Source organism: Enoplosus armatus, chromosome 9, assembly GCF_043641665.1.
Source record: "Enoplosus armatus isolate fEnoArm2 chromosome 9, fEnoArm2.hap1, whole genome shotgun sequence".
NCBI classification, from domain to species: Eukaryota; Metazoa; Chordata; class Actinopteri; order Centrarchiformes; family Enoplosidae; genus Enoplosus; species Enoplosus armatus.
Window position 1 is genome coordinate 20,848,823 of NC_092188.1, and position 19,329 is coordinate 20,868,151.

Genomic DNA, 19,329 nt, shown 5'->3' on the forward strand with positions numbered 1-19,329 from the left:
AATATGATTAAGTACATCACTTGAAAAACTGAATCTAGCATGTTCCTGTAGATGCCTGTGATTCTTCAGGGACAATAATTAGCAAATCCCTGACTGAGTAGAATTAATCTGACGAATCAGATGGCTTTGAGGCAAGAGTGTGGTGAATTTGGAGTAAATCACCTCATCAACACGAGGTATATGGACTGAGGGTTGAATAACCCTTCTCTCCCAGAAGGCCAGGGTATTTCTGACTCTACTGTCTGCTGGCTAACGTTGCATAACTCTCCTGCTGAAACAGTGTGAAGGCTGAAGGTCGACCCCGGCTTCAAATATCCTCACTCCTGTCACAGGCACGCCATGTCGTAAAATGATCTTAGTTATGTGTTTGTAACAAATGTCATGACTCATCGAAAACTTGGGGGAAAAGCTGGGGGATAATCTAAGTCATACATGTCACAATGTGTGAACTGTTTACTTTAGACCTAACAAATTTACTCTCATTGCTGGGAATGTTGCTTGATGGGTGCGACACAGTTACTGCATTAGAGGCATCATCATTATTACTGCTACGGCTATAACTCCTGTTGCTACCACTACTTTTGCTTCTTGTAGCCTACTGCTATCTGTACTGTATATTAGTTAGTTCTGGTCTTTATAGACTCCTCATCAAGAAAATAATAATGTAAAGATAGTGGTATGTAGTGTAGATCATTTAAATCAAATTCAGCCTAACATATACATTAAGAACTAGGCCAAATCCCTTTAAATTTACTTAAAGGAGTAATTCAAGGATTCATTTCAAGGGTGGAGGTGTGCTGGTCATGTTTTCTTTATTGTATTTTGGATAGATATAATGGACATTTTCACGCCTGTAGCCTAATTGATACACAGTACATTTCACTGTGATTGTACCTTGTTTGATTACATATGACAAATAAACTTGACTGATTGATTGATTGATTGATTGATTGATTGCAGCTCCAATGACTTAACACAATAGACCCTCCTGCTACAATATCGTTTTAAACTATGTAGTTTCATATTTATTCATCATTTAGTGGAAAAAATAAGGCACAAAGGAAAAGATTGTGTATTTTGGTCCATCTGTACATCTTTAACTGTCCCCATAAACTACCATGCACCTGTTGCCAGGTGATATTACACGGAGGGGACCTTGCGCACATCAAGACCTTCAGTTAATCATTGGAAACAATAAAAACAGCCTCATTGATAAGGACACTCCGGCTCTTCTTAAATTGGGTGACCGCATCGGCAGACCTGAGACCAGAGCTCAGTGGTTGGACCTGCGCATCCACTTGTTGAGTTCACAACAGCTCACCGTCGCTCTATTTAAAGAGGCAACAACATGGCACACGGTCTGGTCAGACGGGAGTCGGTGGAAACGGAGATGCACAAGTCCGAGGACAAAAGAAGAACCTTCGTTTACACCAAGAAGAGGGGCTACGATGTTACCCGAAACCCCCACCTGAACAAGGTAAGAGTGCAGACACAGTTGTGCCATTTTCCTGCTTGTTTCTATGAAGAAGGTTTGACAAGCTAGCTGCTGCCTTCAGGCGCTGTGGGAAATAATTGCATTCTGAGCAGAGCAGCAGCGACAAAGCCTCAAGTGTCAACTTGACCGATGAAAGTTGTTTTTCCCCCCTGTGATATCATAATTCGCAAATTTTAACAGACTTTTAGGCTTTTAGAGATGCCCAACCAGTGATAGGTTATAGGCCAACAACAACGTTTTGCTAACGAGTACAGGGGTAATGTTAAAGATTGATACCTTGCTTACTAAGGTGTTCAATTGTACTACATATTCAGTGGCGTCCCGTTTCTACTCACTACATAAGCAACAACCATGAAATATATTCGAGATATGGTATATGAGGTATGCACTTTTTGTTTACTACTCTTTACTCCTATTTAATACTCACACAAGTCTTCCTTCTGATATATGACCCCCGGTCGGAGCCCTCGACGGGCAAGTGAACGCAACATTGGCCAGGAGGTTTAGGTATCAGCTTTAGACGCGGTTATATTTAGATTTAAAGAGCCCAAACACTGTGGTCACACAGAGAGGGCCTTTGATAAGAATATTGCCCTGTCACGTATTGCTTTGTAGAGACTGTAGCGGTGTGCTGGTAGTGCATTATTGACATAATGAATGACGACTCAGGCCCGTCTTCCCCCAGTAAGCACTATGTGAGTCAGCATATTGTGACAGCTGCTGTGAGCTCATGGTGGAAGCTGATATATCAGGTAGATTAAGCCACTACTGCCCCTATAAACCCCTTTAAATATTTAAGATTAAAGCTTGCTTTCACTTGTAAGTAAAATGAGGAAAAAAGTTGGAAGTTCCCTAATCATGCAACAAAAAGTGCTGAGCAGCTTCCTGGTACAACATGAGATGAGGTGATGACTTTGCATGTGTTTCCCGATGTGTGTTTTCGCATGCTTTAAACGCACCCTTGACAAAAGAGCCTCTGGCAGCCTTTGAGCCTTTCCAGTGTTTTCTCTTGGTTTGTGTGGTGGGACGGGGCCCCAGAGGTCAAGCTGTGGTGACAGGGTCTCTGTCCATGGTGCTGACTGACCATCAAAACAACTGACTGGATCCAGGGACACTCTTATGTCAAGTGTAGAGTGAAGTCTGACCGCTCTTCATCAAAGTCAGATTAATTTTAGAACACTTGAACGTTTAGTTCAAGTCTATTTTTTCCCTCTGAGCTGTTTCTGCACTCTCACCGGCCAAATATGTTTCCCTCTTGGACGCCACAGGAAAATCCATGTCTAATCTTCTGGTTTATTTCACTACGAATTCTGAAATACAATAGTCACTGCATGTTTTTAGCGTAAAAGCTTTTCCAGTCTGATAAAGGATTGCTGTCAGTTGGCCACCGTGGAAGCAGCTGCCAGCTCGGGTGGTGTCAACAGTGTGCTGATAAGTGAGACAGGGGAGTTCTTCAAACAGGCCAGTGTCTGTGGACTGAGGGGTGGCGAGCTGGTGGTTGCACAGAGACCTGTTTGTTTGGCAAGTTAATGACTCCGCTCCCGAGACTCACTGCCACATACTGTGCATCAACCCTGTGTGTTTGTTTTCAGGTGTGTAAGCGTGCATGGAGTGATAGAGTGGGGTGAGGTGTGTGTGCACGGATGCATCATGACTAATAGCGACAAATTAGGGCAGTCTTTGTAATCTAGGTGTGTTCAACCATGTGTTTTTGTGAGAGATGGCATTAAAGAGTTGACCATGTTAGTTAATTCACATAAACATGCCGTGTGTAGAAATGTAACAAATCAAAACATTTCCACATTAGCTTCTGGAATAAATGTACAAAAACCAAACAGACTGTCACTGAGAGACTGGGCACCTCTACTTTCTGTTGTGTCACACTTAGCAGGAAGTTAGTTTGATTATATTAAAGGACAAAACCGAAGGAGGTTCTGTTGTTGTTGCATAAATAGAGCAACGTCCTTCTAATTTGGATACACAGTAGCACAATGATGCCAAGATTTCACAGTTTGTTTAACAAGGACGCATCCTGCAGAATCTGCAGAACCTGATGATTGTTGTACCTACAAGAAGACACATTGTAAGACGGGCGATGTAATATAATACAATATGATATGATACTGACAGTATTACACAACATGAAATGTAAATACATGCAAAGTAGTATGTTCAACGGCTGTCATGGTCAGGGCATTGTATAAATGGTCATTGTGTTGTCTTGTTTGTCGACTAGTGGATCCAGTTATGTATTGACTTTCTACGTTATTTCCTCTCCCTTTATCGTCCGCGGTGTGTCCAGCTAGCTTGTGCATTCTCTTCTTCCGGCATTTGAGTTTTGTGTGAGGTTATATGTGATCTCTGTCATGACTTGTCATGTAGTGAATTTGTACTCCCCTCATTTACATCAGTGCACACATTCGTTGAACGAATCCCTTATCTAATCTTTAATTCGCAATCTCCTAGCCTGCTTTGTCTCTTTGTGACGCGACAGGCTTCTGCAAAGAAAAAACATAAACTAGCACGTATTAACTCAGCGATGCAGTTGTTAACAAGACTGACTGACTGAACATGGCGGATTGCCTTAACTTAAACGATCCAAAGTGTAGCTGCTTCACCAAAGTCATCCAAACAACTGTGACATGCAATATCCCCCCCCTTTTTGATTTTCTTTTCTATGAGTTTGTTCACAGAGCATTCTTTTTCTGTGTTTGCCTCATGCAGTTTCTTTTTTTAAAACCCTTTTTAAAGGTCAATCTGGGGCCTACAGCTTCAGTGCTGTTTGTTTACATCTCAATTTACACCTTGGTACCCTGAATGGACCCAGTGTACAAGAGGGCTCTTAAACAGGGCCAGATAGGTTGACCTAAATTCATGTGAAAGCATGACCGGTCTAGCACTTAGAATGTTACACTGTATTTTGTCTGTTTTAATAAAGGTCTGCTGAGAATTTGACCTGAGACATTCAAATGTGGAGCCTTTAATGGAAGATTGAAGATGTTTAAATCATAAAGTGTCAACATTTTACCCGCAGTGTTAAGACTCACTCCCTCTCTTGCTGTTTACCGTTTGTCTTCTTTCTTCTTTCTTGTCCATTTCCTTACTTTTTCTTTTGAGTGGTGTTAAGAGTGAATGTTACGAGAGCTGCGATTCTTTGTTCTCCAGTTTACAAGGAGGCTTTTCTTCTCCCTTTTAAAGTTGGCCGTCCTAAATGAGCTCACAGTTTGTTTCGTTACATTGTTTTGAAAAAAAAAAAAGTGTGGTTTAATAAGATGAATTACAAAAAACGGGACTTGAACAAGGATCTGAGGAGCCTGCTTGTGCTCGACATAGCAGTCTGTTCAATTAGGCCATTAAGAAAGACGAGGGGAAATTTCTGAAAACCATGGTCTGTTAGAAAAATTATGTTTGTTATTCTTAATTTTTATTTATTTTGACAAAAGAAAAAGTCTAGCTCATGCCACAATTTTACATTAAATGACACCAAAACACAAATAATCCTATAACGAGTTAAGCAGGCACTGAGCTAATCTTGGTTGGTGGTTGTATCTCATCAACCTGACCCTCTCATTAGTTGGCTAACGTGACCCAAAACACAGGCCCCCTCAAACACACACAGGTCGGAGTCATGGCAGAAAAAAAAAGGTTTCTTATGCATCCAGGTGAACCATCCACTGTCAGAACCCGTGCATGAACCCGGGTGAGGAAATTGGAGGAGAAGGTAGGAAATGACTGTTAAAGCGTGTTAGCGGCCAGGCACAAGGCAGGCTTCTGTGGCTCAGGCAGTGGCATATTGTCGCCCTCCCTCTGACTTCAGCGAGCCCTGGGGATGAGGTATGTTTACCTCCCTCAGCTGGCCCACTTCACCTCTCACAGGAGCCAGTCACAGCACGGCCCGCTAATTGATGCTGAGGGACGCAGCGCTGAAAGCAGCCTGTCCTCACATCGGCTGGCTTTGATTTCCTTTTTTAATCTCTCCACTCTCACACTTATACATGCAGAGCTGATGCATGTGCATCCATACACACACAGACAGCTTCACCTTTCTCTTTGGTTAACACTCCTCCCTCTCCAGAGGTGGAACCGGATATTATAGGTGTGTTTTGCGTGTGCTCGCCGTGCAATAAAGAGATGAAGTGGGTTGCGAGGGTGAAGAAAGGGTTCTCTGTGGCGAGGACGAGAGCGCTGGCCACGCTCCACAGACGCTCCTCTGTCTCTCTGCTTGATCACACATTAATGAGGCATCTGTGTGAATCCCGGACCTCAGTGCGTCTCTCTGACGCTGGTTCCGCCTGCCACGGGCCTTGAATAACAACAACAACAACAACCCCCTTAAAAATGCTCTTAGCACCCAATCAGGGATGCTGTTTCACCTCCAACACTGAACCGGTGTGTCGGCGGCCAACAGATGCCCATTCACTGGCTCTGTACTGTAGGTGAAGGTGACCGTAACAAGTGCAGTCAGTCATAGAGGTCGGAGAGAATGAGAGCCGCAGCTCCTGTCTGTTTGCTGACCTGTTTTACAGTTTCGCAGCAACTGTCTGGCGGGCACGTTGTACTTGTTTGCAAAAAAATATCAAACCTGACAATAATGAACGGTAGTCTCACGAAGACTTGCGTTCAAATACAGCAGGCCCCTGAGTGAGAAATGGTGCTGTCATTCATGCTTCTTAGCGCTAAATCCCAAGAAAACTCACATTGATCCCCTTGATTAAACAGTAATGTTTTGTTTATTGAGGTTTTTTTTTTTTAAATCACTAACATTATGCATCATTTGAGCCCACGAATGCTGAATAAAGTGGAGGGCTCATGCCCAGACAGTGCTGCAATTGGATGCCCCATTTGTAACCACAGGCTCCGCATTTGACATTGCAAGATGGCCCGTCAGATGAAAGACTCAAATTTAAGAATCTCGGTTCTTGGCGAGAGTGCTGAACAACAGTGGCCCTGATTGGGCATTGAGGATGTGCTGGTATGCCAAGTAGCGACGGTCCTGATAACCCTCTGTAGCAACTGGAAGTCATTAGACTCTCATGTTAGATTTACTCTGGTTTGGCTGCTACACTCGTCAACTTTTGCTCCCAGTTTTTTTTTATTCCTCACCAGGTTTGCATTTTCCTGTAACCGACATAAACCAGCATAAGTTTAGCAACAAACAAACAAATGGAAACAAATATGCGTAGTCTGAATGGAAATATATGTGGCTCTCTGAATCCTCCCCTTTGGGTATGTGTCATACTTGGTTGGTTGCTGCACAGCGACTGATCTGCAGAGTTTTCCATCTGAAACCTAATTTGCTCCAGCCGGTTTGTGTCTCTAGCAAGGCCTGATAAGGTTTTTATGACAGTGCATGCACTCTAATAGAATTATGTCACAATTGGTAAAAGGTGCCAGTGAAAAAAACAGCTTGATGATCTGGCGCTGACTTTAGTCAATGCAGTCTGGAACTTTGATTCCCACTGAGTCATCGTGTCGGCATGACACGAGGACAAAGTTTGCTTTCTGCACAGTCAAGACTTCTAAAAGCTTTGTGCTGACGGTTTTCTGTGTTGGTGAAGCATTACAGCAGTGCTTTGTTTGTGCTGCTTGCCAAGGTTCCCATGGACCTCGGTAATCTTTCTCCATTCGTCATTCTCTCAGCTTTCTGGCCCCTATCCATGGTACGATCAACATTTCACGTCCTAGGGAAAATCCTCTGATCAGTGATGATAGAGCAGTGGTAAAGTAAATAAGTAAATAATTTCACAAATATTTCTTGACTCGATAAGATAAAGAGTAAACAATGAGCCCCTAATGATACTTGACACTTGACACTTTAGGAAATATGCTTATTTGCTTTCTTGCTGAGAGTTAGATGGGAAGACTGATGCCATGTCAAGTCTGCAAAATAAATGTCAAGCTAGATCCGGGGTGCGACTATTTTAGCTTAGCATATAGGCCGGAAGCAGCTAGCCTGGCAAGCTCATGGTGACAACAAGACTCCACTGTGCCTAAGAACAGCCTCACAGAGCCTCCAGCGCGGCTGTAGACTCTGGTTTTTATATTTGGACAGAGCCAGGATAGCTGTGTCCCCCTGCTTACAGTCTGTACGCTAAGCTAAGCTAATTGCCTCCTGACTCTAGTTTCGTATTTAGTGCACGCTGACGTGATACTGGCATCCTTCCTCTCATCTCACTCTCGGCAAGAAAGGAAAGAAACATATTTCCTATTCCTTTAAATTTCTCCAAACTTTAACCAAAGTTTTTCCAAAGACCATTGCACAGGGGAGTCTGACATCACTGCACTGTCTCTGGGTGGGGCTGAATTCATGTGAAAATGCCAGCATGTGTGTGTGTGTGTGTGTGTGTGTGTATTACAGGCTGTTTAGAGGTGGATGACAGTGGTTATGTGAGGTTGAACTCGATGATGTTGGCAGTCAGATTACAAGCCTTCGTTTAACTGAGCGGTGAAAGTGGGACAAACCGTTCTCTGTTCGGACCTTATGCAGAGCAGCTGCACTTGTCAATCCCCCTCACTAGATGGACCGCAGAGCTCCATGGACATGTGTGTAAAATGCACGTGTGTGTGTGTGTGGGTTGTCCCAGGTGTGGCCAGGTGTTTCAGGTTGACCGCACGCATTGCTGGTGACCAGACATTCCTCTGATGGACTGGAGTGGATAGGCCAGACAGAAAGAAAGTGCACCCTCGTTCCCCTCCAGCAACCAACCCCAACTTGAGCTTTACACACACACACACACACACACACACACACACACATACTCTGACATTCATAAACCAGCTTTAATAGGTTGTTAACCTGCAGCCCCACAAGTGCTTTTATCAGTGTTTTCTTCAGAGCTGGCTCAAATAAACTGAGTGTAATATGATCAGACCGTCCATTCAACTGTCTCTACACACACACACACTTGTGATGCTGTGTTTATTCAGCAGCAGATCCTTCTAAATAGCCTTTCCTCCTCAGCACACTTTTGTGTTTTTTGTAAGACGGTCCTCATTCATGTGAGGACAATGGAGAAGCCATTAGCTTGTCCCAGACGGAGAGAGGGAGACAGTCTGAGCCTCATCACCTTCCTATGAAGCTCATCTCAAGCGTCCCACCTCTTTTCAGCCCCTCCTGGCTTTTCCCCCCCTCCTCTTCTCTTCAATGCTGCTTTTGTCCGTAATGTTAGTGAGCGGTGGAGCTCTCGCCATGTCTCGACAAAGATACAACAGCAAGTTTTTAAAGGTAGTATTTTGTTTCAGCATTCTGCATCATAGTGGTTATATGACCATTATGTACAAATGCTTTCCCTTGCAAACTGACAGTTGGCAAGCTCGGAGAGTTCCCCCCTCCCTTTCAGAAACTCTTGATTGAATGAAATGAAAAAAGAAAATGGGGAAATGGCCCTGTACAGAGAAAATAGAAAGGAGCTCTGAGAGTTATTGTGACCGACTCACACTAGCCTGTCTAGCATGTTAGCACATAGCTCATCGGCTAAAGTAGATTACAAACTAGCCCCGCGAGCTGTCCCTACGCCACCAAGTTCCTTTCTCTCACATTTTTGCTGTCTGGGTGCTTTTGGAGAACGAGCTGCCATGTCGGTGGTCATTTGGTCAGAAGTAATTTGTCATCACAGAAACTAGCAGTGACGACAGGAAAACACATTTCGGTGGGGCCCTCACATTAGCCATTAGACATTAGACATGTTCACCTCCCTTTAGTGAAGTTGCAGAGGTGAGCGGGGTAATTCACCTGATTTAAAATGTCCTTGTTGTTCCTTCTGGGTTTTAGACAGTTATTTTGAGACAGCCTCTGAAATTGGATTGGCTCTCTGTGGGACCACAAAGAGATTAATTGGAGATTTCCTGTGCTATTAAGACAGTTCAGCCAGTGGACAGTTGACTGCAAGTAAAGACATCTGCTGTATCACTGCAGCTTCGTTTGCTTTAGGTACTTGTTTAAGCCACAAAGATTTTGCTTTGTGTCGTGCTTTTTTGTTTTAACTAATGAACTCTCGCCATACCTCGGCTATAGAGTATTCCTTAGTTGGTGCTACAGGAAAAGGACAGCATTAGAACAAAAAAAGAGGCACATTTGGACAGTATGATGTTTTCATTAGGAGAGAGTCACAAACACCTGTAAAGTCAGACACGGTTGTCGAGGTACTACTGTCACCACACAAATGAATGCTGAAGCACAACTAGCCAAAAGTGAATATTTGGACCCAAGGCTTCACAGAGTTGGACACCTTACCGGCAACACTCAGGCTCCTAAGGGACCTGGACTGCGGAGCATGAAAAGGCTGCCACAAGGGGATTGGCTGAGTTTGAAGAACCCTACATGTCCACCACCTCCACCCACTCGAGGCCGCCCTCCCTAAGTCAACAGCGGCTCGGTTTTCAAAGCTGTTTGACCAACAAGCGTGTCTGTACATTCACAAGTTGACACCTCCTGATTTAAGGAGCACCGCGCTTGCATATTTGGTCAGGATGAGGAATTTAAGACGCTCCTTTTGGTCACTCTCAGAGCTCCGTGTTGCTAGGTGGGGATCATGACTCATGAAAGTGAGAAGTAAATTAGAGGCAGAGTTGCTGTCTGCTCTCTAATGGCAGATTTGGACAAGAGATGTGCTGTTGTAGTCCATCTTGAAAGCTTTGTAATTGATGCCAGTGAAGCCAGGGGAGTTGACACACAAAACTTCAAACACTATTTCTGGGGTCGTTATGCCAAGATCGCTTCTCTCACCACTATTTTCTGCCTTGTTCATTGAAAGCAAAATAAAATGAAAATATGGCTTCAAAAATCATGTGGAATATAGTCCAAATAAATCCAAATTTCCAGTCAAAATATAATTAGAATCCAGTAAAAATGTAGCAAAAATAGAAACTACAACAACATATGGTCAAATTATGGCAAACAGTGGCATCGCTACAAAAAAGAATACACAGAAGAAGTACTAAAAGTGGATTTCTATCAGCAATAAGAACAAGCAACGGCCACTTTGTATGTAGTATTTTTTTTACAGAATATTCCCTTTACAATAGAGTATGATTTATCTACTTTACTCAGTGTCCCTTTTCCTGGTGAAAGAAATGTGCCAAAATAGACCTTTGGCTATTTCTTGTTGCTCCCTGAACTCTCAGTGAACACGCAGGACTTCAGTAGCAGGGAAGAAGAAATCTTCTTTTTCTGTCACCTGTTTTTTTCACCTGGTTACACTAGTCTAACTCCCCGGAAGTAACTGCTAATCGCTGCTGCAGCTCATCACATGGCGTCGAGTCCCACCTTGTTTACTCAGAGGCAGCAGCACTTAGCTGATATAATTTGAGGCAAACTCATTTCTTTTACAAGAAAAAGACGCATTAAGTGTTTTTATTAAGACCTTTAGTTTAGAACAAACAAAAAGTGAGATAGAGGGTAAAGCTGTTTTTCTAAACCAAACATATGAAGCTTATGAAGCCAGCACACACACATTTCTGCCTTGATTGCTCCCCATTTTGTTTTGAACAGCATTATTAGCACAGTGCAGAAATGTTGATAGAGAAAACACTAGTTATCTTTCTGATTAATGTGTTTGGCCCTCTGAACAAAGTTTCAGTGTCATAGTCCACTAGCCTGCTAATGACTACATTTGTTTGGGAACGAGAGTGCACATGGAGGCCTTACACGGCACATTTGTTGGGAGACCTTCATTGGGAAAAGCTTAGTCAGGCTGTGAGATCCTGAGAAGAGATGGATCGGAGCTGATGTGTGCTCTTTCTCTTCCTCCTGGGAGGAAGGGATGGATTTAAAAGACTTTATTTTCACGGCAATCCTCTTGAACTCTGCTACGGCTGCCATTTTAGCAGGAAACAGATGGGGGGCATCTGGCCTTTTGCTGAGAAAATCTGTAGGATGTGGACACAGTGGGGCAACATGGTACTCCGTGGCTGAATATGTTCATATTCAGTTCTCTTTATTCAGGTCAGAATAAAGTAGATTGTTCTCTCTTCATTCAGACCTTTTGCTGAACTTTGCCTTTATCTTTCCTTCAGAAGTAGATTGAGATTAGCCATTGTGAGATATCTACTGTATCAAAGTGTAAGTCTTCAAAATAACGATACTAACTTGGAGACAAATATTTGTTGAACTCGTTGGCCCATTTTCGGAGGCATTGTACAGTCTGTACATTGAGGTGTTGTTTCTGTTCCGCTCTACAAATTATTAACAGTCTCTTTGTTTATTTCATGTGACATCCATGCCCTATACATTCCTGCACTTTTCCCCGTACCCTTTATGAAAGATGGGCAAACAGCAAGTGTAAAGATTAGACGTGGACTGTAAATTCTAATCTTCCTGTAGTAAACTACTGACAATACCAGCTAACAGGCTTTATGGGAATTTTTAAAAACCCAGTCCCACTTTTAATGTTTAATGTTACAGACCTTGCCATAAATATTGAATGCAGTGGACAGTATTTTTGTAAGATGTCATACTGAACGTAACTTCATTACATTTTCGTTTACATTCAGTAAACTCTGGACAGACTTCACTTGGGTTTTCTCTGGTGATGGTCAGCCTCAGCGCTGTTGTCTCACGTCTTGCACTGAATGACTCATTTGTCTGGTACTTTATACAGGTGGTCTGGTGTTTGTCCTTCTGGCAGTTTATTAGGCTCAGTGTGCAGTCCCGATCCTCTACTAACACAAGGAGGAGAAAGACAGGAGATAATGAACTGTCTTTGATTGCCTCTAAGTCACAGTAGGCCACTCCAGTACGTCATTATGGACGAGATGGAACAACAAGAACTAGAGCTATGCAGAAGGCACGTTGCAATACGAGTGGGCGGTATGGATTGATATGGACTACCACAGTACATGTCATGTTATATCAATATATCTCAAGATCCCCTGGAAAAGAAATTGAGAAACCTTTTATGAATTACCAAACAGGAACGTCTGTTTTGGATAACCTAGCAAAGGAATCCATCCATCGATTTTCTGCTGCTTACTGGGGGCTGGGTTGTGGTGACAACAGGTCTGAACAACAGGTCTGAACAACAGGTCTGAACAACAGGTGCATTCCCAAGCCAGATGAGATATACATTATATGTATATTCAAATTAAAAAAACTAAATTAAAGTTAATCTACCTATTTTGGGGCTCGTCCGGGAGTTGAACCCGGGACCTCTCGCACCCGAAGCGAGAATCATACCCCTAGACCAACGAGCCACACAAAATACCCTAGTGAGCTAAATTAGGGGTAATTAGCTATGAATATGAGTGCTCTCATAACAGTACGAACCGATAAGAGTACCGTTAAGTACCAGATCAACAAGCAGTAGTACCGTTAAAATCCAAACATACCCATCCCCAGTTTTAGGGTTTTATTGTGTGTGCTGGCTCAATGTCATGATGTCATCAATAGAACGGAGCAATCATTGATATTAATGGTAACACCTTTTTTCTAACATGGCAAGTCAGAAAGTTTGCTTTGGGAACACCTATAATTATACACTTATTAAAGTCTGGATTCAAACTGAGAATGGCTTAAAGCTTGGGCTCGTCCGGGATTTGAACCCGGGACCTCTCGCACCCAAAGCGAGAATCATACCCCTAGACCAACGAGCCACATAAAATATAGTAATGTGCTAAACTAGGTGTAATTAGCTATGAATATGAGTGCACCCATAACAGTATGAACCGATAAGAGTGCCATTAAAGTACCAGATCGATAAGCAGTATCGGTAAGAGCAGCAGTACCGTTACCAACGAGCCATAAAACCCACAAACATTTCTTAACTGAAAGCTTTTGCACCATTAGCATTGCATTACCATTTATTGATTTCTCTCATGGGCCTGTGGCTGAAAAGTGGCACTACTAAATCACCATGTCTGTCATGTCTGTCCATAGACATTCACATAGGTCACATGGGTTAAAGACGCTAAATGAATAGCAGAAACAAAAATGTCATCTCTGTCCCCTTTGTGGTGGTCTTTATGGCATTTGATCAAACGTTTGTGTCCCCATGAAGGAGACTCACTGTGGCCATTTGTAATGGAATTTCCACTAGAGAGGAATCTTCCCCTTTAACACAGTGCAGACTGACCTCAAGGTAGCTCTGGAGTGCCTCAAGGTTCCCCTCAGCACGCCAAATGGACACACACTCTCTTGCTCGCTTTCCCTGACACACACACAAGTACATGCACGTACGAAACTAATGTACACCAGGCAGCGCAGGGTTTTCCATTCTTCGATGCTACACCTGCAGGTGGAAGGTAGAGTCCATAAATAAACATCCCATTTACTCTCTGTGTACAATTAGGATCATTTAAGAAAACCCTCACTCTTACTTTCCAATGGCAGAAAGTCTTCAGAGGACCTCAAGTTGGCCTCAAGTTTGTTAGTTTTTGATTAGGTCCTGTAACATCTTGACGACACAAAGAGTGAGGTGTCAGGGGAGTGTTTTTTCTTAGGGAAACACTGTCGCACAGTCATGTGTTGAACAGCATATGTTTAGTCATATGTGTCCGGGCAGAGGTCAGCTAGAGTGTGATTCTCTGGCATGTGTGTCCGGGAGAAAAGGGTCATTTGAAGGCCTTCTTTTATGCTTTTAGGATGTGTGTCAGTGCTTCACCTCCTTGGGAAATTAGCTCTCTGGCCTTCAGTGTCACATTACTGCTTCAGACTTTCTATCTCCTTCTCTCGTTGTCTTCCGGATGTTGAGACTACAACTTTGAATTAGCTTAGACAGGAATATATTAAAGCAAACCTCTAACCCAGTGGACTTTTCAGACCCTTTTGACACATTGTGTACATTCTCTGACTTTAACAAGGGTTTTTGGTAGCCATGTGCTTACACTTGTTTTTGACTTGTTCTGACAGACCAGTGAACATGTGCTAACCGTGTGTCAGCCTAACTGATCAGCCTGCTCCACTAAGTAATGCGACATGCTTTCCTCGCTCTGGTTTCAGAGGAATCCCTGATTGAGATGTTTCCAAAACAAAGCCACGCAGATGATACTGTTTCTCGTGCTCGTCCCAGTGTTAAATGTAAGCAGATATAAGAACTTGACTGTAAGCAGGGGACATTATTTGTAGAGAGGTGGGTCAGAGGAATCACCACTGCTGGATGGGGAGGCGATGAGTATAGATTTGAAGCTGTTTGACAACACTGATGAAAATAGTGACAAGTACATTGGCAGCAAAAGTGATTAGTGAGGTCAGGTCCCTGCTGAAGGGGGCCAGGTTACTGTTGCACTAAAGGAACCTCAGGAAATTACTTAACCTGGGACACTCCAACCTGGCTGCTGCTGTGCTACCAAAAAGTGAATTCTTTTTTGGGAAATGAATGTTTTTTTTAATTATGTTAGATGTACAGTAGAAGGCCAAGTGTAAAATGTTGGTTTCAACGATGATCACTAACTGTTCATGTTCAATGTAGCAGTTCATACTTGTGTAAGGTGTGTTTTTCAGATTGCCATTTAAGTGGCCATTGGGGTTGTTACAGTACAGGTTTCATACTGTTTGGAAAGATACTACAATTATTTATTACATAGATAGAGCTCCATTATTGTCCAAAATGTATTAAAAACACATCAGTCATCCACACCATTGCACTGGGCGACATGTTCCTTGGAAATTACTGAACCTTTTCAAAAATTTAAACTATATATCTGTGAGATTTGTGTCTTCAGTAAATACTAATGGGCTAGGATCTGAGTGCCACAGGGGAGGGAAGTCAGATGGCAAAGAGAGATGGACTAATGCTTTTCATGGGATATATAGAATAAAAATATCCACAAACATAATGCCATCCTTATCCTTTAAACATGACATCTTTGAGAACTAAATTCTCATCACAAAGAGTTATTTTGTGATTGTGAGTATATGTGGTTTTGTATTAGGGCACAGCTTAGGCCACATTTCTGTGAGGCCATGTGTGAGCTGCCCTGTAGTCACAGCAGGATGACTCTGTTCCAGGAATGATGGCCATCTTGTGTTGCTACAGTTTCCACTTGATTGCTGATGCCTATAGAATTTATATAGTGTAGGATGACTGCTATGTCCATTTGGAACAATGAGCACAGTGATGCCATTAGACTTGCTTCCTCAAAATCAGGAAATGCATTCCTGCGAAGCGTGGGCCCAATATGTAGCTGAAAAAGATGGGGTTTAAGTTTACCATGAGACCTGCAGAATTTGCCTTTTTGAAACCCAAGAACGTCTGTGGGCCGACTCCATATGGGTGTATAATTTAAATGATTGACACCAACGCTGATCCCAAGACCCCCCATAGTATGAGGGATATCCCATCATTCAGTGCAATATAGTTGACGGCAGCGATGCTCTCACACACACTCTCTCTCTCCTCCCTTTCCTCTCTTTCTAAGTGGTTCCTAGAAAAAAAGAGAGAGGAGATGGATGGAGGGCCAGAGATAATTTATAAGTGAGGAGGACAACAATTTCTGGGGGGACTGGAGGGTTAAAGAGCAGGAGGGTCAGTATTTGTGTCTGAGAAGAACAAGTCTAGTGCTCGCCTCCATTCAGATTCACGGCTGCTGTATGTTTTGCAGATCAAACGCACAGAGTGAGTATGCACACACACATGCATGCACAGACTGGCATGAATGAACGCATTCATTTTGCCCTTCATTCCCTCTTTTTTCTTCCCTTTTATCACTCCTCCAACACACACTTTCCCACTTATTCTAATGTAAAATGTAAGAGAACACATCGTCTGTCACTAAACAAGCTTTGTCGACTTCCTCTGCTGTGCACCGGAAACCACTAAAGACCGCTCTATAGAGGTTTAACACTTGCTTTCTTTCTCTCTCTTTCCATCTCCTTAAGAGTTTCACCAAAAGGCCAACACCAATATTTTGGATTGAAGCTGGTAATCACAAATTCAGTTCCTATAAACTTCAAGATTTTCATCCAAGAAGGTCTTAAAGAATGAGAGGGTTTCATTGACCGCAACAAAGGTCCCTGGCCAGAATCGAACCAGGGCTGTTGCATTCATAGGTATACGGCAGTGATTCCCAACCAGGGTGGTGTTGTTGTGTTTAGGTGTGAAGGTGTCGGTCCCTGCCCTTGTGGGAGAAGACTGAGAAAGACTGAATGGACAAGAGACTTGGTGTCAGCTACACGATTTGAATAATAAAATGCCAGGATGTCACTCTCACCCAGTGGTCACAGTTAAAGCAGCACCATAGCATCACCTATGGAAGTGCAATGAGAGGATTCTGCTTGAAAGTTGGTGATCTGTAGTTTGGCAAAGATTTCACAATTTTGGGTTTATTATTGGGATCTGACATGGCCACGGGTGAATGTGCTAAGGATAAATACCGTTTTAAGGTGGTTGACAGGTCTTTGTAGCCTGATAATCAGACCGAATTGCCATTGTATGTCAGTTTATTCATTCAGCCCTCCATTGTGTTCATGTTAGCTGATTTCTTGTTGTGTATCCTGTGTTGTTTTGGCCTAACCAATCAGTAGCGAGTGACGTATTGAAGAGGTTCTACCATCATTGACGAGTGTACCTTTCTGTGGATACAGCGCTCATAGTGTTTATATTGGTTCCCTGCTAGCATCCTCACGGTATGTGTTTGGAATGTGCTGGGATGCTCTTCTTTGTGTGAGTCCTAGTTTTTGACATGGACTAACTAATTAAAGCAAGTGCAATTTCACCAAACAATCTTGCCTACTGCAGCTTTAAATGATTCCTCTGCTTACAGCTCAAACCCCATCTGGGCTGGAACCAGCCTGTGATAGACTCTCCAGCACTGCATCTTTCTCTCTCTACGTGGCAGCACCAGAAAGAGGCTGAGCTGAGTGTGGTGGTGGTGAGTGGTCTGGTGGTTTTGCTGTTATATAACGAGCCTGGTCGGCTGGCTGATCACAGCCTAAAAGAGCTGTGAGTACTGGCCCGGTCTGAGTGGTCCATTGCATCCAGTCACCCCACCAGCCAGACGCTGGCGGCCTGATCAGTTTGTCTTTGACCTTCATAAAAGACCGTCCCCGCCTCTCACTTTCTTTCTTTCTCTCCCACTCTTTTCTTTGTTTTTGTCACTCTTCAACCTGGTGTTTTTCCCATCTTTTGGATTCTATCCTCTAATCCCAACTATGATAACTATGGGATAAGTCTGTCATTCCACCGGGCTATCCACTCTCTTACCCCCACCAGCTGTTTTCACAGCGTCTAGACACACACATGCCGCTATTGATAAAACAAGAGGATGCCACGGTGTGCTGCCGGACAATGAGGACGTCGTGGAGTATGGGTCTTCTCCTGCGGCAGCGTGGGCCTCACTGCCCATCTGTTTGTGTCCTGAATCAGGGTTTAGGGAGGCTTCTGTGTGTGTGTGTGTGTGTGTGTGTTTATGAAGCATCAGAGAGTGCATGTACCTGTGCGTACTCTGTATGTCTGCATGTAAGGATGGAGTGTTTATGAAGACTTAAATCTGCATTAACATCACTATTTTTGCGTTGTTTGTATACGTGTATGCATGCATGCATGCATGTGTGTGTGTGTGTTTATAAACACTTGGAGCCGCGATGGAGACAGGGAGACACATGACTCAGTCTTTCCTGCAGCTGTTGGCCAGAGTCCCCCCTCCCGGTGCGGGTCACCGTCGGCTAAACCAGTGAACTCATCAGGAGGCTTCCTGTGATAGCAAGTTTGTAATTCAGTTTCTGCTGACTCCCAATGTTTACCGGCCTCCTGCATGAGCTTCGGTTTCCACATGGGCTTACTTTGCATGTCTGTGGCACATATTGTATTCAGGGTTAAGAAGAAAGATGTTTACGTGGCCATGTCCGAACCCTCAAGGCACAAAACCTCTCAGGCCAAGTCTAAATCCATGTTTGTTTCCTTATCTTGCACGGATACCATTCTTTTTCTGCTGAATGAACCAATTGATATGATTAACTGAGGTGCTGCTGTAGGCTGCCACATCTAACTGTAACAAACTGGAGTCCTGGTGCAGTGTAGGGAGAACACGTGGCGGTAATAGCGGGGTAGAGTAGATGGTGCTGATGGTGGTGTTTATGGGAACAACCTCAGCAGCCCTCTGTCCGCTGTTTGGTCAGCTGCAGAGAAGCTGCTGGTCTGAGGAGCTCTGACATCACCAGCAGAAGGGAATCCAAATACGCTGGTCTTATGGTGTAACAACAGTGTGGGCGAACTCAACCGCTGTAGATGACTTTCTCACAGTCCTGTTCAATGTTGCGCAAATGTTAGCCCCCCCGCAGTTTCTTTTTAGGTTTGTTCAAAATCAACTTTTGCAGTGGGAACCACAGAAGTTCTACATTTTGCTGCCAGCACAAAGGTTTTCCGCTCTCTACCCTTCAAGTGGTGAAATTATACAAAATATAGTACCATTACAGATGCTTTTGACTCACTGCAGCTAAACCAACTTACATGGAGTAAATCCACCCTTCGATTCGGGCTGACAAGCCTTTTATTAAACTTTCTGTAGTTCTGAATCTTGAAGGATGTTTCTTGAACATCTGTCCTTGACTTTAGACTTGATGAACCAAAACACACTTGCAACTCTATTACCATCGATTTTTAGCAGTTTGGAATGACTTGATATGCTTCCGAAGACCAAAGATTAAAAACTATGTTCTAAAAAAAGTGTGCAGCTAATCACATCTTCCTGACAACAGATATACTTTTAGCAGAAGCCAATCACGTTGCACAGGCAGGTGGGAAAAGTGTGTTTTGCAGTGCAGAGCGGCAGGCTGATACAGGTGATACCTCCAGTTTATTACATTTGGGTGGTTTCCCGGGGTTTCCTGCAGTGTTGTATTGTGGAGGCGCCACTGCTAACTTCAGAAGTCATGATTAAGTTTTATGGAATATTATAGGTTG

General features: G+C 43.4%; 1 protein-coding gene and 2 non-coding genes across 3 annotated transcripts in view; 1 reads left to right on the top strand and 2 right to left on the bottom strand.

Moving 5' to 3' along the window:
- Positions 1-1,375: 1,375 nt before the first annotated feature.
- Positions 1,376-19,329, top strand: part of me1 (malic enzyme 1, NADP(+)-dependent, cytosolic) — a 70,433-nt gene continuing 52,479 nt past the window's right edge. The window contains exon 1 of the mRNA XM_070911752.1: positions 1,376-1,477. Coding sequence (XP_070767853.1) covers positions 1,391-1,477 — 87 coding nt within the window. The 5' untranslated portion in view covers positions 1,376-1,390. The remainder of the gene's footprint in view (positions 1,478-19,329) is intronic.
- On the bottom strand, positions 12,614-12,685 carry trnap-cgg (transfer RNA proline (anticodon CGG)). Its single transcript has one exon. It is a non-coding gene; the product is annotated as a tRNA-Pro (tRNA).
- On the bottom strand, positions 13,013-13,084 carry trnap-ugg (transfer RNA proline (anticodon UGG)). The gene has a single exon. It is a non-coding gene; the product is annotated as a tRNA-Pro (tRNA).